General features: G+C 41.8%; 1 protein-coding gene across 1 annotated transcript in view; it reads right to left on the bottom strand.

The window, feature by feature from the left end:
- LOC119420353 (enteropeptidase) overlaps positions 1–17,779 on the bottom strand; it is a 35,690-nt gene extending 17,911 nt beyond the window's left edge. Inside the window, exons 1-4 of the mRNA XM_037687736.1 lie at positions 17,652–17,779; positions 17,243–17,424; positions 17,061–17,156; positions 2,695–2,834 (exon numbers count right to left, since the gene is read on the bottom strand). Of these exons, the coding sequence (XP_037543664.1) occupies positions 2,695–2,834; positions 17,061–17,156; positions 17,243–17,424; positions 17,652–17,743 (510 nt within the window). The 5' untranslated portion in view covers positions 17,744–17,779. The remainder of the gene's footprint in view (positions 1–2,694; positions 2,835–17,060; positions 17,157–17,242; positions 17,425–17,651) is intronic.
- Between the last annotated feature and the right edge of the window lie 2,276 nt (positions 17,780–20,055).

Below are 20,055 nucleotides of genomic sequence, written 5' to 3'. Positions count from 1 at the left end.
GTTTTGACCTTAGGCTTAGTTTTGACATCAGGTCAAGTTCACTACAACTTTTACTAATTGTCTTTTATAATATATGTGAATGTTGTTGTACAGTGCCATGAGATGACTTCTGTTCAGACTTGAAGCTATGTAAATAAACTGAATTTATTTTAATTTAATGTACCTGAGTCCATCTTATTAGTTATTTCACTCTACCTAAGTCTATTTCAGCAATTAACTGACAGTACAAAAAAGTTCAATCTGGTCCTCTGGACATTAAAAAAAAAAAAAAAAGGCAAAAAAAATGTAGATACGTTTCGTCTCTCATCCGAGAGACTTCCTCAGTCTGAGGTGCTGTATTCAGCTCAGTCTCTTAAATAGCACCTTCTAAGAGTGGATCAACCAGTTTGTTGCTGACAACCAAAACCAGCAGCTCACATGGTCAAGAAGGACCATCAGCCTAACAATGGATCATTAGCACACTGATGGCTGTTTACTATTCACAGGGGGTCATCAACAGGAATGCACATAAAGAGTGATGTGACATCAAAAGAGACCATTGTTTCATCAGTCTCCATGATGACATCCCTCACCTTATCCACAAAGTCCATGGTGTTCTGTATGTGGTGTTCTGAGCTGCCAACTAAAGGGATGAGTACAGAAGCCAGATATTTGGCAACATTGTAAGTGACAGAGTTAATCATGCTAACGATTGGTCTTAAAGGTACACCTTGTTTGTGGATTTTAGGTAAACCATACAGACTAGGTGTGGCCTCCCCTGGGTACAGTCTGTGGTACAGAAAACGGTCAATAGCCTTGTCCTGCTCCAAAATTTTCAGGCAATCTATCAATTTCTTCTTGTAACCACTTCCTGGATCTCTTTTCAGAGGTTCATAAGTGTTTAAGTCACTAAGGAGTGTCATAACTTTCTCATGATAGTCTTTCTGGTTCAAAATCACTGTGCACCTTCCTTTGTCTGCTGGGAGAATGATGATGTTTTTGTCCTTGCTAAGAGTGGTGAGTGCATCCCTTTCCTCTCTACTGATGTTGGAAGTTGATGGTTTGGCATTGCTGAGGCAGGATAAAACTTTGATTCTGAGCTGTTCTGCTTCACCCTCTTTCATTTTGTTGTTGCGGATGGCTGATTCTGTGAATCACATTGAACTTTTTTTGATTTTTCTACCTGGACTATTGAGCATGCATCAGGATAACTGACTGTACTTTAGTAAACTGGTAAATGGACAGTACTTTTTTCTCTCTCTGTACTACGTGAATTCAGATGTGTTTTTCCAGTGCTCCTTACCCGCAACCCCCCCCCCCCCCCCCCGCACGCTTCCATGCTTGCACTCTTTTCTCAGCTGGTGCAGCTGTTATCAAAACTGTGAACTCTCAAGCAGTACACATGAAGGTGGGAATAATCTTGGAGAAGCTGTGTGCTCATATTTAAGGAATCAATTCGGCTGTTTGGAGTTTCCATCAGAGGAATATACCAGTGAGACTTTAAAAGGCAAAAACAGCAATTCACAAGTTCTGCCTGATTCAAAACTGTGCCCTTGATGACAGACTTATCTCAACTCCTCCTGGCCTGTTTAGAAAAAACAAAGATGCTTTGTCTGTCTCCTCACCCCTCCCTTTCCCAAGGCCGTGAACATGTGACAGAACCTCAACTGAGCTGATGATAAACAACACCTCTTATCTGGACAATGGCTGGGGGGGGGGGGGGGGTCTGGACTATGCTACGACTTTCCCATAAAAATTCAATGTCTTCACTGGGCTTATAAGTACTTGTATAACGTCTATTTATGTTGCTTTGCTAAGTTTTTTTGATACCTCAAATCATGCCACGTTGGGATTTGTTTGGGTCCGGTCTGTTCTCTACTCTGTTGGCCATTTTAGTTAGCTTTTGCTGCTATTTGTATCTGTATTTCTATTTTATGTTTTCCTGTCCGCTGTGCATGTTTGTTTTCTTTTGTACAGCACTTTGGTTGGCCTTGTTGCTGTTTTAAGTGCTCTATAAATAAATTGGTATGGTATGGTATGCCCTGTCTAGGACACGGTGTGAGAGATTTTTTTTTAATACCGTCTCTCATCATGTTTTTTTCCCTTTTCTCTTCTAAGCAAAATATTATTCTGAATAAGAATAAAAGGGCAGTGCTTTTCTATAGTAGCAGCTTCGTGCACTATGCCCATCTTTCGGACGACTGTACGTACATGTTCTCGTTGTATCTCGGTGCAATGATAATAAAGCTTATTCTGATTCTGATTATATAGCACCTTTCTATTTAGCCAAGAAATAAAGTGCTTTACACTACAATATGTGCCCTCTTTTACCCATTCATTCAGTGCTTTACTATATCTATAGGAAGATTAATCAGTGCTTTACTATATCTATAGGAAGATTAATCAGTGCTTTATCATATCCTTACACCAATGGGACACACATTGGAGGCAATGGGGGGGGGGGGTCTTGCCCTGGGACACTTTGGCATGTGATTTCTGGTGGAATCAAACACCCAACTCTTGCATCGGAGGACAACTGCCCTAGCCACTCAGCCACAGCCACCCCCTTAGTCCATCTGAACAGTTACCTGGCTACACCTGAGTCCATGGAAGCAGTAACCTGACTGTACAAGTCCATCTGAACAGTTGTCTCACAATACTTAAGTCCATTTCAGCAGTTACCTTAATGTATCTGAGGTTAAGATAAGTTTGTACCTGACATGAGTCGACTCCACCTTCGGGGTACCCAGCACACAGCATACTGGTGGTGATGGTGTACTCAGGTAACAAGTGCTGACATGTGTCCTGGTCTACCAGAGGAACTTGTGCCTCCTTGAGTACATCAGGGAGAGTACCTGGAACACAAACATGTGAGACAGATCATAGGTAAGACTACTGACTTCATGTTTGTGCTGATGTTCAATGTTTTATGTTATGAGTGCTTAGTGTATATTTAGTTGATGTTTTTCTTAGTTCATATCTTAGATGTTATTACTGTTTTTCTTAGACATTTTATTGTTGGATGTAACTGGGACCCCGTGTACATAATTTCGCTCCACCACATGTACCACATGAGGTGCGAATGACAATAAAGAAACTCTGACTCTGACTCTGACTCTGACTCATATATTTCACATCAGTAATGATCCTGACTCTGTGATGAAGATAGATTGCTTCTTTTGCTTTTTCAGGGATTTAATAGTCCATAAAGTGACATAGTGTCCTTTACTCATGAAGAACTTCCCCATGCTACATCTCAAGGAACATGACTGTGAATATCCTCCAGATCTACTGAACATATGAAGACTGGAGAGTCCAACTCCCAGTACATCTAGCTGCTCTGCAAGGATGAAGATCTGGTCCACTGTAGTGTTGTGTCTCACACAAACGATTTGTTCAAATTAATCTTTTGAGTGAACAAACTGAAGTAAATCACTTTTTACCTGATTTATTCCTTTATCAGGCAGCACGGTGGCACAACTGGTAGAGCTGCTGCCTCTCAGCGAGCACGTCCTTGGTTCAAACCCCGGTCCAGGGGTCTTTCTGGGTGGAGTTTGCATGTTCTCTCCGTGCATGCGTGGGTTTTCTCCGGGTACTCCGGTTTCCTCCCACAGTCCAAAAACATGCATGTTAGGCTGATTGGTAACTCTAAATTGTCCCTAGGTGTGAGTGAGAGAGTGAATGGTTGTTTGTCTCATTTGTCTCTATGTGGCCCTGTGATGAACTTGCGACCCGTCCAGGGTGTACCCCGCCCCTTGCACAGTGATTGCTGGACATGGGCACCAGTGACCCCCGTGACCCAAAATGGAATAAACGGGTAAAGATAATGGCTGGATGGATGGATATTCCTTTATCACTTCAGTGGAGCTCAGCACAAATGGGCCGGCCAAGAGTAAAAGTTCCTCATTCTGTGAGCCAGCCTTTGTTAAAAGTTCTCTGTTGCACTCCAAATAGACGTGACAGGTATTTTTGAATAAGTGGTCGTCTTGGTCCATTTCAAAGACTTCTGCTTAGACACTCCAGCTGTCCAGCGCTAGCAGTGTTAGCAGCATTCACCGTACACGTGGAAGGATGGCAGTAGTCTTGATCCCCTTCTTCCAAATCATTGTTTATTTGCTGGCTGCAGTCCACTTAAAAAAAATCCTCCTACTCTGATTCCATTCTAGGAAATTTGGGTAATAGAAAACTGCCATTTTTGCATTTCATGCACTTTTCAAATGTTTACTGAACTTTCAGTAACTTGAATTTTCACTTCCGGTTTGGAGGTTAATTTCCTGTTGCGAGATCAGATAAAAAAACTCAATATAATCACTGATTGTTTTTTGAAATTTTTTGTGTTTTGCGAGGAAAATATCACAACAAGCACATATTAAAGAATATTAACTTAGATGAAAAAGAAAATAATAATGGTTTGTGATAGGTTGGTGGTGGAAATGTCATGATTCATCTGTGGTGATTCATGTTAAAAAAGATGGTCATTTATGTAATAACTTCTGTACAGTCATTTTCGGTTTATCTGCATTTTATTTTGAAATTGAATTCTGAGGTTGCGATGCATTATGGAAATTATCCTGTGCTCGAGCATCAGTGTGTGGCATGGAGGCTGCACAGCTGCAGAAAGAAGGGCTTTGCAGAGAGTGGTGGGGGCAGCACAGGGGTCTGTCGGAATCGGCCTCCCCACCGTCACGGACGTCTGCACCTCCGGATGCGGGAGGAGGGCCGCCTGCGTCGTGGGGGGCCCCGCTCACCCAGCGCACACACTTTTTGCCCCGCTCCCCTCGGGAGGGAGGTTGGGGAGCATTGAGTGTGGAACCACTGGACTGAGGAACAGCTTCTACCCTGAGGCTGTTAGACTCATGAATCTCTAACTAGAATGGTCACTGTGAAAGACCATATCATGTTGCTGCTGATCTCTTTCGTGTTGCTGCTGATCAGTTTCAATGTTGGTGTGTTCGTGCATGCACATCTGCTCACAGACTCATGTTCATGTTTGTGCTGATGTTCCATGTTTTATGTTATGAGTGCTTAGTGTATATTTGGTTGATGTTTTTCTTGGTTCATAACTTAGATGTTATTACTGTTTTTCTTATACATTTTGTTGTTGGATGTAACTGGGACCCCGTGTGCATGGTTTCGCTCCACCACATGTACCACATGGGGTGCGAATGACAATAGAGAGATTCTGACTCTGACTCTGATGTTGGGAGCTCCTAAAGCAAACACAGTACTGTACAAAAGTCTTGAGTCTTGATAGTTTTATATACAGTATATTTTGTCTGCAAAAAAATAAAAAAAAGTTATATGTGTATATATATATATATATATATATATATATATATATATATATATATATATATATATATATATATATATATATATATATATATATATGTATGTGTGTGTGTGTGTATATATATACACACACATATATTTTATCCCAATAAATAGTTTTTTGAGTGACATTCATGCATGAATGATGTTAATCTTAATGAACCTGTGTTGGGATGTTTGAGAAAAAGAAAAAACTTTTCAAAAGCAAATTTTTACCTGGCTCTGCAGACACTTTGCAGAGAGTGGGGAAGGCTGCACAGAAGACTGTCGGAGTCAGCCTCCCCACCATCACAGACATCTACACCTCTAGATGTGGGAGGGGGGCTACCTGCATCGTGGGGGACCTCACTCACCCAGCACACACACTTTTTGCCCCACTCCCCTCAGGGGGGAGGTTGAGGAGCATTGGGTGTAGAACCACTGGACTGAGGAGCAGCTTCTACCCTGAGGCTGTTGGACTCATGAATCTCTGACTAGAATGATCACTGTGAAAAACCGCATCATGTTGCTGCTGATCTGTTTCAATGTTGATGTGTTCATGCGTGCACGTCCGCTCACGCAGACTCATGTTCATGTTTGTGCTGATGTTCAATGTTTTTATGTTATGAGTGCTTAGTGTATATTTAGTTGATGTTTTTCTTAGTTCATATCTTAGATGTTATTACTGTTTTTCTTTTACATTTTATTGTTGGATGTAACTGGGACCCTGTGTACATAATTTCGCTCCACCACATGTACCACATGAGGTGCGAATGACAATAAAGAATCTCTGACTCTGACTCTGACTCTGATTATGGGTAGCAGAAGCAGTTTTCAGTTGGAAAACCGTTTTACAGAGAAAACCTGCCTATCCATATATAAACTTCACTAAATGTCCTAAATCTTTATTTACACCTTCAAAAGCAATGACTTTTCACTCGACCCTTTTCAATTATCTTTTCAAGCCACAATTGTAAAGAATTGTAAGCTGTCAAGAAGACCTTAATAAAGGAGCAAGGCGCTTAGTTTCCTGGCTCATGAAAAACGAGTTTGGATTGTTGTTGATCTACGTTGACATACACAGTGTGTCCAACATGTAGTGATAACAGTACAGTGAAAAGCCACATCAGCAGTTGGTGGAAGATAAAACTTATGCCACAGAGATGGACAACGCTCATGAGGAAAAGGCAGAAGAAATGGATAATGCTGAAGCTAAAGCATCAAAAGCTAGCTCCAAATCAAAACACTCTAGCTCCAAGCACTCATCCTTAAAGTCATCCTCAAAGTCCCGCATATTGGAAGCAGCCAGCTTTGCATAAGCCTCTGCCGAAGCCACAAACACTAAAGCCTCCTACAGTAAGAGTCAATTAGAAATTAAAAAAACAACAAGCAACTCTAGAACTGGATTTAAAGATGCTAGAGATGGAGAAAGAAGTTGCAGCTGCTACAGCAAGAGCAGAGGTTCTAGAAGCTGCCGCAGCAGCTGAACAAGGCAAGGAAAAAAGTGTAAAGAGTGCAGTCCCACCACAAGTCATCAGACAGAGAACTATGGAGTACGTGCAACACCAAACCAAACTAAAGTCACATAAAGGAAAAATACCTCAGGTCAAACCGGCATCAAAAGCACCATCATTCACTCCAAGGAGATCTGGACAAACTCCTTCTCCACCAGTGCTCAAGAAAATGTATGTAAAAGATGAAGCTTTTGACACACCAAGCGACTACATCAAGCTAAACAGTCACCATGCTTTTCCAGACAAGAGGTTGGATTTTCTCTGCATCACTGAGTCTTGGTTGTCTATTGGTGAGTCCAGTGCCCTGGTGGAATTATTACCTCTGGACTGTCTGTGTTTTAATGCCCCGTGGCCATCAGGTCGGCACGGTGGTGGATTAATAGCAGTCTTTAAACCAAACTTGGCCTGTAAACAGTTGGAAACCTCAGTATCCTGCTCCAGCTTTGAGCTGAGCGTCTTTGAACTCGGACATTCTCCTCCAGTTCTGTGCGCATTCGTTTACCGCCCCCCTCAATCCAAGGACTTAACAAGTGAATTATCTGATTTTCTGGCTGATTTCACACAAAGATCCAATCACGTTTTAATCATTGGGGACTTTACTATTCACGTGTGTTGTCAGGAGAAGCGGTCAGTGAAGGACTTTCTAGATTTATTGGACTAATTTAATTTAATCTAAAAAGTTAAATATGCTCCTCGGGACATTCAAAAAAACAAAAACAAAAAAACCCCAAAGCAAAACAAAAAAAAAATGTAGAAACATTTAATCTTTCATTCGAAAGACTTACTCAGTCTAAGGAGCTGTATTCAGCTCAGTCTTATAAATAGCACCTTCTCAGAGCGGATCAACCAAAGTGGATGAACCAGAGCACTACACTGCCTCACCCTGCATTGGTTGAACAGGTAATGTGCAAAATCCACAATTTTGACCATTGAAGTGTTGAAATAATTCAGAAAACCGTTTTATAAAACAGTTTTATAGATCAGTCAAGTGGTTAAATATATTTTCTCTTATTGTTAGTATTTTACTTGTTATGATGACAGGAGTGGCACTGTCTTACCTGCCTCTCCTGACTGCACATCACTGATTGTTTTGTCTTACTTCCCTCAGCCTCTCCTCCCCATCCAGCAATGAAAGACTTTTTTCCTGCTGTGAAACTCTGACCTTCAGCAGGTAAACTCACTGGCTGCACCCATTCTGAAACACATACGCCCCACCCACACAGACCAGTATTTGCAGTTTGACTCCCATCACCCTTTGGAGCACAAGTTAGAAATCAGGACTCTGTACGACATAGCAGACAGCGTCCCCACTAACTCAGGAGCCAGGCAGAAGGAGAAATCCCGCACAAGACGGGCTCTAGAGCAATGTGGATATCCTAAATGAGTCTTCCTGAAAGCAGAGAAGAAACCCAAACAGGACTCCAGCCAGCCATCAGTGTGCTAATGATCCCTTGTTAGGCTGATGGTCCTCCTTGATCATGTGAGCAGCTGCTTTTGGCTGTCAGCAGCAAAATGATTGATCCACTGTGAGAGGGTGCTATTTATAAGACTGAGCTGAATAAATCACCTCAGACTGAGCAAGTCTTTCGCATGTAAGACGGAACATTTCTACAATTTTTTTTGAATGTCCAGAAGACCAAATTTAACTTTTTTAGACTACTATGTTTTCTTGGTATGGATTGCAACATTTTTGACCTGAAAATATGATATCTTGAAATAAACATGTTTTCCTGCTGTGGTCAGAAAATTTATCAACAGGCACTGTTTCTGTAGGGAATATGCTGGTGAAGATTCTCAGTCATCCAGGACATGATGAATTCAAAAAGCGTTCAATACAAAAACAACTGGACTTTATTTGTAACAGAAGACGTTTCGCTCCTCATCTGAGGAGCTTTCTCAATTCAAATAGCAGTGAGTGAGAGATTCAGGTTATAAAGGTTCCAGTATACTGCTGCGTACGTCCGTTCACGCGTATGTACGCGTGTACTGTACGCAGAGGGTTCAGACTTTGTACTCCAGTGTACACCCCGAGCAGCTGCGGAGCAGCTTCACAGACAAGGGACGTTTACCTTCGGGACAAATAGAGGTTGCCGATTGGTCATTTGCTGACACGCCTACTGGATTGATTGACAGGTTGGAAAAAAGACAAAAAAGCGTGCGCTGGCAGCCGCAGCCGCAGCAGTGTTCTGTGTTTATATGTTGTTAATAAAAAGACCTAAAAAAAAAAAAATATATATATATATATATAAAAACAGAGAGCGCTGGCTCTACAGACCACACATAAGACCAGCCCACCAGGAAATCTCCAGACCCTCCCGTAGCCATGCTGGACCTGAGTTTAATTCGCTCGTGACAAATTCCTTCATTTCTCACTATTTCAGTGATGGCATCAACGGAGGAGGAAGAGATCACTGCCTCTTGGCAAAAAAAAAAAAAGAAGAAAAGGCCAGATCAGAGATGAAGAAGGGGAATTTAATACATTGGTGTCGCATACAAAACAGTCCATCGCTGGGCAGTTTATTGTGCGACACCACGTACGCATATGCAGTCATAAAAATTTGAGCTTTGCACGGACATGCCCTGGGGGGTACGCTCGTATCTCGGCGTACATACGAGCCTACCTCTGCGTATGGACGTACGCGGCAGTATACTGGGGGCTTAAGGCTGAGTGAGATAAGACACACACACATATGTAGACTGGCAATTCACACCTCAACACCTTAACAGAATCAGAATCAGTTTATTATTGCCATGTCAATGAACAAGGTTCACAAACTAGGAATTTGCTTCGACATAAGGTGCGAATAGTAATAAAGTAAAATAAAGTAAAAAAAGTAAAAATTAAGTAAAAATGAGAACATTACATAAGACATAAGACCTGTGTACACCCACAAATAAAGTAAAATTAAAAACACAACATAACCATATGTACACCCATACAATAGAAAACAATAAAAAAGCTTAGAAAACAGTACAGATGGAGTATTCAATTATAATACAGATGTAATGTGACCGGGGCAGCACGGTGGCACAACTGGTAGAGCTGCTGCCTCTCAGCGAGAAGGTCCTTGGTTCAAACCCCGGTCCAGGGGCCTTCTGGGTGGAGTTTGCATGATCTCTCCGTGCATGCGTGGGTTTTCTCCGGGTGCTCCGGTTTCCTCCCACAGACCAAAAACATGCATGTTAGGCTGATTGGTAACTCTAAATTGTCCCTAGGTGTGAGTGAGAGAGTGAATGGTTGTTTGTCTCGTTTGTCTCTATGTGGCCCTGTGATGGACTTGCGACCCGTCCAGGGTGTACCCCGCCCCTCGCACAGTGATTGCTGGACATGGGCACCAGCGACCCCCATGACCCAAAATGGAATAAACGGGTAAAGATAATGGATGGATGGATGGATGGATGTAATGTGACCAAAGCAGAAATTATGAGGTAGCATTATGAGTGTTCAGGAGTCCAACAGCAGAGGGGAAGAAACTGTTCTTATGGAGAGAGGTTCTGGTCAGTAGGTGCCCCCCAAAAGTCTTTGTTACCCTAATTCACAGACGAGGCCCCTCTGTTCCCATCAGGTGTGAAAACTGGCTGGGAATCAGTCTTAAAGTTGTATTATATGTTTTGGAAAGTGGAAATCTGAGGCCTCCTACTCTGTTAAGAGACGGCTTTTCTCTTTTTACATAAATTGCCCCCCCCCCCATCCATCTGTGTTCTCGGTCTCAAAAGAGTGTCCCTTATCTGTGAGGTGGAGGTGAACAGCTGAATCTTGTCCTGAAGAGCTGGCTCTCCTGTGTTGAGCCATGTGTATGTGAAGAGGCTGTTTAGTTACTCCAATGTAGAGGTCTGGACAGTCCACGCTGCACTGGATCGCATACACTACACCGCTCTGTTTGTGTATAGGTGTTTTGTCCTTAGGGTGGACCAGCCTCTGTCTGAGAGTCCTGCTGGGTTTGAAATGTATTGGGATGTTGTGTTTGTTGAAAATCCTTCTGAATTTCTCTGATACTCCAGCAAAACAAGGGATGGCAATGTTTTTACATCTGTTGTTCTCCTTTTTCTGTTTATTAGTGTGCTTTGTAGATTTCCTCGCTGACTTGACAAAAGCCCAGTTAGGATATCCACATGTTTGAAGAGCATCTTGGATGTGTTTCTGTTCCTTTTCCTTCCCTTCTGTCTTTGTGGGGATGCGTTCGGCCTGATGCTGTAAAGTTCTGATGAAGAGAGTTTGTGTTCCAGTGGATGGTGAGAGTCAAACAGAAGATACTGGTCTGTGTGGGTTGGTTTTCTGTCCACTTCAATGTTGAGGCTGTCCTCTCTTTCCATCTGAACTAAACAGTCCAAAAAAGGTAGCTTGTTGTCGTTTGCATCCTCTCTGGTGATCTAGATGTCGTTATCGACTGAGTTAACGTGTCTGGTGAATGCTTCTATTTCCTTGGCTTGGATTTTGATCCAGGTATCATCCATATATCGGAACCAATGGCTTGGTGTTGTTCCCTCAAAGGACTTTAGGGCTCTCTGTTCCACTTCCTCCATGTAGAGATTGGCAAAAATGGGTGACACTGGAGATCCCATGGCACAGCCATACTTCTGTTTGTAAAAACTGTCATTGAACTTGAAATAAGTGGTGGAGAGGCAGAGATCCAACAGGGTACAGATCTGGTCTGGGGTGAAGTTGGTCCTGTTGATTAAGTCCTTGTCTTGTAGAAGTTATTTTCTGATGGTTTCTACCACTTCAGAGATGGGTATGCAAGTGAAAAGAGAAGTCACATCGTACGATACAAGGGTTTCTCCTGGGGTTAGTTTCAAATGTTGAATTTTGTTAGCAAAATCAATGGAGTTCTTTATGTGATGAGGTGTGTTTCCAACAAGAGGAGCTAAAATACCAGCCAGATGTTTAAATGGTAAATGGACTGTACTTATATAGTGCCTTTCTATCTTATTTCATGATTCTCAAAGCGCTTTATACTACAATCTGTGTCCTCATTTACCCATTCATACAGCACTCTACTAGATCTCTACAAAGCTAACTGAACAAATTCTAATGAGACTAATCAGAGCTTTATCACATTCATACACCGATGGGACACACATCGGAGGCGAGGGGTTCAGTGTCTTGCCCAGGGACACTTCGGCATGTGACTGCTGGTGGATTCGAACCCCCAACTCTTGCATTGGAGGACGACTGCTCTTACCACTCAGCCACAGCCACCCGTTTAGCAATATTGTACGTCATTGAGTTCATACTGCTGACGATGGGTCTGAGTGGTGCTCCTTCTTTGTGGATTTTTGGAAGTCCATAAAGACAGGGAGTGGCTTCCCTGGGTATAATCTATAATACAACGATCGATTGATTGTTTTCTCTTTTTCAAGTTTTTGTAGGTAATCTGTGACTTTATTTGTATAGGTGCTGGTTGGGTCCCTCTTCAGAGTCTCGTAGGTGTTGCTGTCGCTCAGTAGTGTAGTTATTTTTTCCTGGTAATCAGAAGTGTTGAGGACTACTGTGCATCTTCCTTTATCAGCTGGTAAAATGGTGATGTTTTGGTCCTGGCTGAGTGATGTTACAGCTTTCCATTCCTATGGTGTGAGGTTTGAAGGAGGCAGTTTGGCACTGGAGAGGGTTGCTGATATTTTCATTCTGAGTTGTTCTGCCTCTGTTTCCGTCAAGTTGTTGTTCCTAATCGCGGATTCAGTGGCCGTGATTAGTTCCACAACAGGTATTTCTTGTGGCGAGATGGAAAAATTTAGTCCTTTTGCCAACACATCTTTCACAGGTTGTGTCAAGGTCCTGTTAGACAAATTTCTAACCCACTGGTCCTGAAAATTTGCGTTGGCGCCAAACTCCTGATCTTGACTGATGGTTTGTGATGAGAAAACAGATCTTTGCTGTAATTTAAGAGACTTACCTTTTTGACGTTCCTTGCTCTTTTGATGCTGTGATAGCTGGGCCTTTTCAACAAAACAAGATACTTCTTCGAAAAGAGGAAGTGGTAGCAGAGTAGACAGTTTCTGGAGGGTCTGATCCATTTTAAGTGAGAGAGCTTCAATGGTGAAGTGGATCTGTCTTATTCTCTCACTGAGCAGCTTGTTTTGAGCTTTCAGGAGTATTCCTTCTGCTCTGTGTCCTTTGATCGTGGAGTTGAATTTTAAACTGCTGGGGGTGAGATTTTCTTGTTTGCATCTCACTCAGTCTTATAACCCGAATCTCACACTCACTGCTATTTGAACTGAGAAATCTCCTCGGATGAGGAGCGAAACGTCTTCTGTTACAAATAAAGTCCAGTTGTTTTTGTATTGAACGCTTTTTGAATTCTGTAGGGAATCTACATGAATATTATCATTCAGCCTTGATTATTTTTCTGTTATGTTTGCAATTTTTCAGACTGCTGCAGTTTGTGTCTATACAATGATATCCAAAAAAGTTCAATCTGGTCCTCTGGACATTCAAAAAAAACAAAAAACAAAACAAAGCAAAAAAATATAGAAACGTTTCGTCTCTCATCCAAGAGACTTCCTCAGTCTGAGGTGCTGTTTTCAGCTCAGTCTCTTAAATAGCACCTTCTCAGAGTGGATCAACCAGTTTGCTGCTGACAACCAAAACCAGCTGCTCACATGGTCAAGAAGGACCATCAGCCTAACAGTGGATCATTAGCACACTGATGGCTGTTTACTATTCACAGGGGGCTGAGTGATACTAGCAATCACAGCATTGTAAGAGGGGGACAGTTGAACCCAGAGGCCTCCACCCCTTGTTTAATGATGGACGATTTCTTTTCACAAAGATGGCCTCCTTTACTCCTCTCTCAAACCATCGTTCCTCTCTTTCCAGGATATGAACATCTTCATCCTTGAAAGAGTGACCGCTGGCCTGGAGATGAGTGTGGACCACAGAATCCTGGCCTGATGATGTTGATCTTCTGTGCTGGGCCATCCTTTTGGCCAGTGGCTGTTTAGTTTCCCCGATGTAAGACTGATCACAGCCCTCCTGACACTGAACAGCACACACAATATTACTCTGTTTGTGCCAGGGGACTGGATCTTTGGGATGAACCAGTCTTTGCCGTAATGTATTTTGGCGTTTAAAAGCCACTGGGACGTTATGTTTAGAAAATAAACGTCTCAGTTTCTCTGATACTCCCTCAACATATGGAATGACCACTGGTCTGGGTTCCTCCTTTTCACCTGATGGCTGACTGGAGTCCTGTTTGGGTTTCTTCTCTGCTTTCAGGAAGGCCCAGTTAGGATATCCACATTGCTCTAGAGCCTGTTTTGTGTAGGATTTCTCCTTCTGCCTGGCTCCTGAGCTAGTGGGGATGCTGTCTGCTCTGTGATACAGAGTCCTGATGACTCCTAACTTGTGCTCCAAAGGGTGATGGGAGTCAAACTGCAAATACTGGTCTGTGTGGGTGGGTTTGCGTTACACCTCGGTTTGCAAATGTCCTCTATCAGAGACTGAGACCTCACAGTCCAAGAAAGCCAACCTGCCATTTTTTACGACTTCTCGTGTGAACTTGATGTATTTATCCACAGAGTTGATGTGGTCAGTAAAATGTTGGACTTCCTGAGATTTAATTTTAACCCAGGTGTCGTCAACGTACCTGAACCAATGACTTGGTGGTGTCCCTGAAAAGGACATCAAGGCTCTCTTTTCTACCTCCTCCATGTATAGGTTGGCAACAATAGGAGAAACTGGAGACCCCATAGCACACCCATGTTTCTGTCTACAATATTGCTCCCCATATGCTAATAGGTTGACTGCAGGCACAGTTTCAAGAGATGACACAGTTGTTCTGTGGAAAGCGTGATCCTGCTGCTCAGAGTGGTGTCTGATTTTAATCTTAAACTGACCACCTCTACTGCATCATCAACAGGAATGCACGTAAAGAGTGATGTGACATCAAAAGATACCATTGTTTCATCAGTCTCCATGATGACATCCCTCACCTTATCCACAAAGTCCATGATGTTCTGTATGTGGTGTTCTGAGCTGCCAACTAAAGGGATGATGTATTTGTAATATTGTGTGTGCTGTTCAGTGTCAGGAGGGCTGTGATCAGTCTTACATCGGGGAAACTAAACAGCCACTGGCCAAAAGGATGGCCCAGCACAGAAGATCAACATCATCAGGCCAGGATTCTGTGGTCTACACTCATCTCCAGGCCAGCGGTCACTCTTTCAAGGATGAAGATGTTCATATCCTGGACAGAGAGGAACGATGGTTTGAGAGAGGAGTAAAGGAGGCCAACTTTGTGAAAAGAAATCGTCCATCATTAAACAGGGGTGGAGGCCTCTGGGTTCAACTGTCCCCCTCTTACAATGCTGTGATTGCTAGTATCACTCAGCCCCCTGTGAATAGTAAACAGCCATCAGTGTGCTAATGATCCACTGTTAGCATGATGGTCCTTCTTGATCATGTGAGCAACTGGTTTTGGTTGTCAGCAGCAAACTGGTTGATCCACTCTGAGAAGGTGCTATTTAAGAGACTGAGCTGAAAACCACCTCAGACTGAGGAAGTCTCTTGGATGAGAGACGAAACGTTTCTATATATATATATATATATTTTTTTTTAATGTCCAGAGGACCAGATTGAACTTTTTTGGATTTTTCTACCTGGATTATTGGGCATGCATCAGGATATACAATGATATATTTTTGTGTAATTATGTGTTTTGTTCTCAGTGACTTGGAGTGTGGTTTCTGACAGGTGAGGCACTGACTCTCTGACTCTGAAAATAGAAGCTTATATTTCAATTTAGCCCCTTTTTTCATTTTAAAAAGTAATTTATTTATGCTTTAATCAACTCCACACGCCTCTCATTTTAAATACATAAATTAATTCATTCAACCTTTATTTAGACAGGTAAATCCCAATAAGCCTCGAGGACTCATTTACAAGAGAGACCTGATTTCAACAAAGAATGATGACAACAATGGACAACAGTGACAACAATGAACAGTTATAAAAAGTCATACACTTTTTTTTTTACAAATAGGATGGCTAAAAAAAAGAAAAGTAACAAAAAACAGCTAGATTCTAAGGCGAATGTAAAAAGCTAAAAACAGAAACATGTCTGCATTGGTCCCTGCCAGGAGTCCAACAGATTCTTAAAGCCACTTAGAGAGGTCAAGGTCGAGAGCTTCAGATCTTCTTGTAAGATATTCCAGGAAACAGGAGCGGATTAGGAGAAGGCCCTTTTGCCTAGTTCAGTCTGCACTGAGGGAACACTGCATGTAATATCGTTCTTAGAGCGCACACTGTAGCTGCACTCATGCAGAGACATGTAGGAGATGTATGAAGGCAGCAGACCAAGAAGTGATTTAATGATGAAAATGTACCAGGCAGAGAGTCTGCGTGAAGTTAATGATGTCCAGTTAACCAGTGAATACAGGGTGCAGTGGTGGGTACGATAATCACAGCCAGCTATAAATCTTAGTTCACCATGATAGACAGCATCCAACATCTGCAGGGTGCTTGTAGGAGCATTCATGTAAATAATGTCACTGTAATCAATGGAGGGAAGGAAAGTCACAGATACAAGGTGTTTTCATAACATTCAGAGATAAATAAAAACACATATATCATATGACATTTATTTTAAGATGATTGAGTTTGGAAAAATGATGATGAGTTTTGAAAAATCCCTTAATTTTGAGATATGATCATCCATTTTGTCTAAATAAATTTAATCAAATGTACCGATTTGCTACAACCCCCCACCACTCCTCTGCGTAACAGAAGAACATACAGCAATGTTTCATTGTCCCTATGGGGCAGCACTGCCCCATATTGGTGCAGCATGGTAATGTCTGCCTCACTCTGTGTATTTTCACTGTGCGTTTATGGCCGATTAGAAAGAAGAAATATGTCAGACACATTCATTTAATATATTAGACAGACTGTAGAACATCAGCATGTGTAGCACATGCGTAATCAAACATGTATATTGGCAATATAAAGAGGGACAGCAATGAGCATGGTCCAACCGCCTACTTCATATATTATATATGACACAGCACCACCAGAGGTGAACCAGAGCACTACACTGCCTCATCCTGCATTGGTTTAACAGGTAATGTGTAAATTCCACAATTTTGACCATTGAAGTGTTGAAATAATTCAGAAAACCGTTTTATAAAACAGTTTTATAGATCAGTCAAGTGGTTAAATGTATTTTCTCTTATTGTTAGTATTTTACTTGTTATGACGACAGGAGTGGCACTGTCTTACCTGCCTCTCCTGACTGCATATCACTGATTGTTTTGTCTTACCTCCCTCAGCTTCTCGTCCCCATCCAGCAATGAAACACTTTTTTCCTGCTGTGAAACTCTGACCTTCAGCAGGTAAACACACTGGCTGCACCCATTCTGAAACACACATGCAGGGACATTTGTAAAATCACTCAGAGCCAATCATGGGTTGGACAGAATCTCAGGGCATTTCAGGTACATACTGGTGAAGTTAACGGGCTGCTGCAGATGCATCAGTGCTATGTCGGCCTGTTTGGTTTTTCTGTTGTATTGCTTGTTCATGATGATGTGATCGACACGTCGGGTTTGAACATCTACAGAGTTCATGTCACTCTGAGCATGAAGTCCAAGGATGGCTGACCAGGACTCCAAGTGAACATTTCTCCTGTAGAGACGGGTAAATAGATTATTTTCATAGACTGGACAAAGACAACAAATAATCAGAAGAACAGCAGGTGTAGTGACACCTGCAGGCTACTCTGAACAGTTCAGTAGGTCACTTGAGTGTTTGGTTCTCCCTAAAGCTTTTCATGGACAGGTGACACTTCAGAAGCCCCTCCTCTCTTCCTAGAAATAATCTGTCTTCTACAATTAATTACATATTTTTCTCACCCATAGACACAGTGTGCAGCTGTCAGCAGCCAGTCATGGTCAATCAGTGAAGCTCCACAAGCATGGCTCCCTCTCCAATTAAGAGACACCATCCAAGGCCATGCCCCTTTTATAGCATCAACCCCACCCACCACTCTTCCTTCAAATGTCAGAAACAAACCACATTGAATGAAATCAACAGGGCTATGAAGACCTCAGCGATACATAGAAGAACTTATATTCTCACCATCAATAGCTTTCCTGACATCAGATTGGTCTAAATGGTTGGTCAGAGCAGGTCTTAGCAGACACTCTCCACAAGCTAAAAACAAACAGATTTATTCAAATCCTGAAATTATAAAAACATTCAGTCAGTCTGAACAACCCAAAAACAGATTCACTCACGTTTGTTGCTGCAGTTCATTGAAATCCCTTTTTCGTTTCTACAGGTTTCACTGTGAAGAAATCAAGTTTTATTGTCAAACAAAAACGCATTGTATCATAGCTCACTAAATGAATTTTCTAGTCTTACAGTTATAATGAGTTCTGGGTTTGTTGTTAAAATACAAAATCTTAAACAACCAATTTCAACGTACACTTCTAACCCAATTGTGATCTGGGTGGGTAAGATTTAGAATCAGTTCAGGAGGGTATTTAACTCTACAAAGCTACAGTTTGTGGCACCTGTGTCAAATAATCTTGTTTACTCCCTCAGTAGCTGATACAACTTTTGACAACCGAGTCTTGAAGGGGAGTGACCTCTATGTTGATGATAAGTTTGTCTCTTTTAAACAGCTGGTACAGAAGTTTAATATTCACAAGTCACAGTTTTTCAGATATTTGCAAATGAGGCATTTTGTGAGCCCAAACCTGATTGTTTTCCTTTGTACCCCTCTAAACATTTTGTAGTTAAGATTTTGAAATGCAGATTAAGGGGGCCCTCAGTAAGATACACTGCTCAGTTCATACTATGAGACCAGTTTGAACTCTATTAAACTGAAATGGGAAACGGACTTGGATGAATCCATATAGAAAGATCATTAAGAACATCCAAAAAAGTTCAATCTGGTCCTCTGGACATTCAAAAAACAAGAAAACAAAAAAACAAAAAACAAAGCAAAAAAAATGTAGAAATGTTTCGTCTCTCATCCAAGAGAATTCCTCAGTCTGAGGTGCTGTATTCAGCTCAGTCTCTTAAATAGCACCTTCTCAGAGTGGATTAACCAGTTTGCTGCTGACAACCAAAACCAGCTGATCACATGATCAATAAGGAGCATCAGCCTAACAATGGATCATTAGCACACTGATGGCTTTTTCTCTAATCATCCAAATGATCTAAAGTCTTCTTCAGTCTGAGGAGCTGCAGTAAACTCAGTCTTATAAATAGCCCCTTCTCATAGTGGATCAACCAGTTTTTTGTTCACATATAGAACTAGCAGTTCACATAATAAAGGAAGACCATCAGCTTAACAATTTATCATTAGTGCCCTGATGGCTGCTTGCTATTCACAGGGGTTGAGTGATAGTAAAAGTCAAGTCAAAGTTTCTTTATTTGCCATTGAATTAAATTGTGTACACAGGGTCCCAGTTACATCCAACAAAAGTATAAATGATAAAAAACAGTAATAATATCTAAGATATGAACTAAGAAATACACAAGTCTAAGAATACACTAAACACCGATAGTACAAAATCAATATGCTGAACAACAGTAGCACGAGCATGAATCTGTGTGAGCAGATGAGTACAAATGAACATAGCAGCATGAAATAAATCAGAATCACAATCACAGTCATCCATCCATCCATCCATTATCTTGTACCCTCTTCTTCCATTTTGGGTCATGGGGATTCCCATGTCCAGCAAACACTGTGCGAGGGGCAGGGTACACCCTGGACGGGTCACAAGTCCATCACAGAGAATCAGAATCAGAATAAGCTTTATTATCATTGCACCGAGATACAACGAGAACATGTACAGTCGTCTGAAAGATGGACGTAGTGCTTGAAGCTGCTACTATAAAAAAGCGCTGCCCTCTCATTCTTATTCAGAATAATATTTTTGTTTGGATGAGAAAAGGGAAGAAAACATGAGGAGAGATGATATAAAAAATATCTCTCACACCTTGTCCTAGACAGGGCACAATTTGAGCCATAAAAAAAATCCTACCACAGCACAACACATAAATACACGTGATACATAAACATATAGGCCAGTGAAGACATTTAATTTTAAGGGAAGGTCGTAGAATAGTTCAGAGCCCCCATCTCAGCCATTGTCCAGATAAGAGGCATTATTTATCATTAGCTCGATTGAGATTCCATCACATGCCCACAGCCTTGGGGAAGGGAGGGGTGAGGAGACAGACAAAACGTCTTTCATTTTCCTAAACATACCTGGAGGGATTGAGATAAGTCCGCCATCA

The sequence above is a fragment of the Nematolebias whitei genome, chromosome 14 (assembly GCF_014905685.2).
Source record: "Nematolebias whitei isolate Nwh7 chromosome 14, NemWhi1, whole genome shotgun sequence".
Classification (NCBI taxonomy): Eukaryota; Metazoa; Chordata; class Actinopteri; order Cyprinodontiformes; family Rivulidae; genus Nematolebias; species Nematolebias whitei.
The sequence above is the reverse complement of the archived record's forward strand: the minus strand, read 5'-3'. Positions and strand labels throughout refer to the sequence as shown.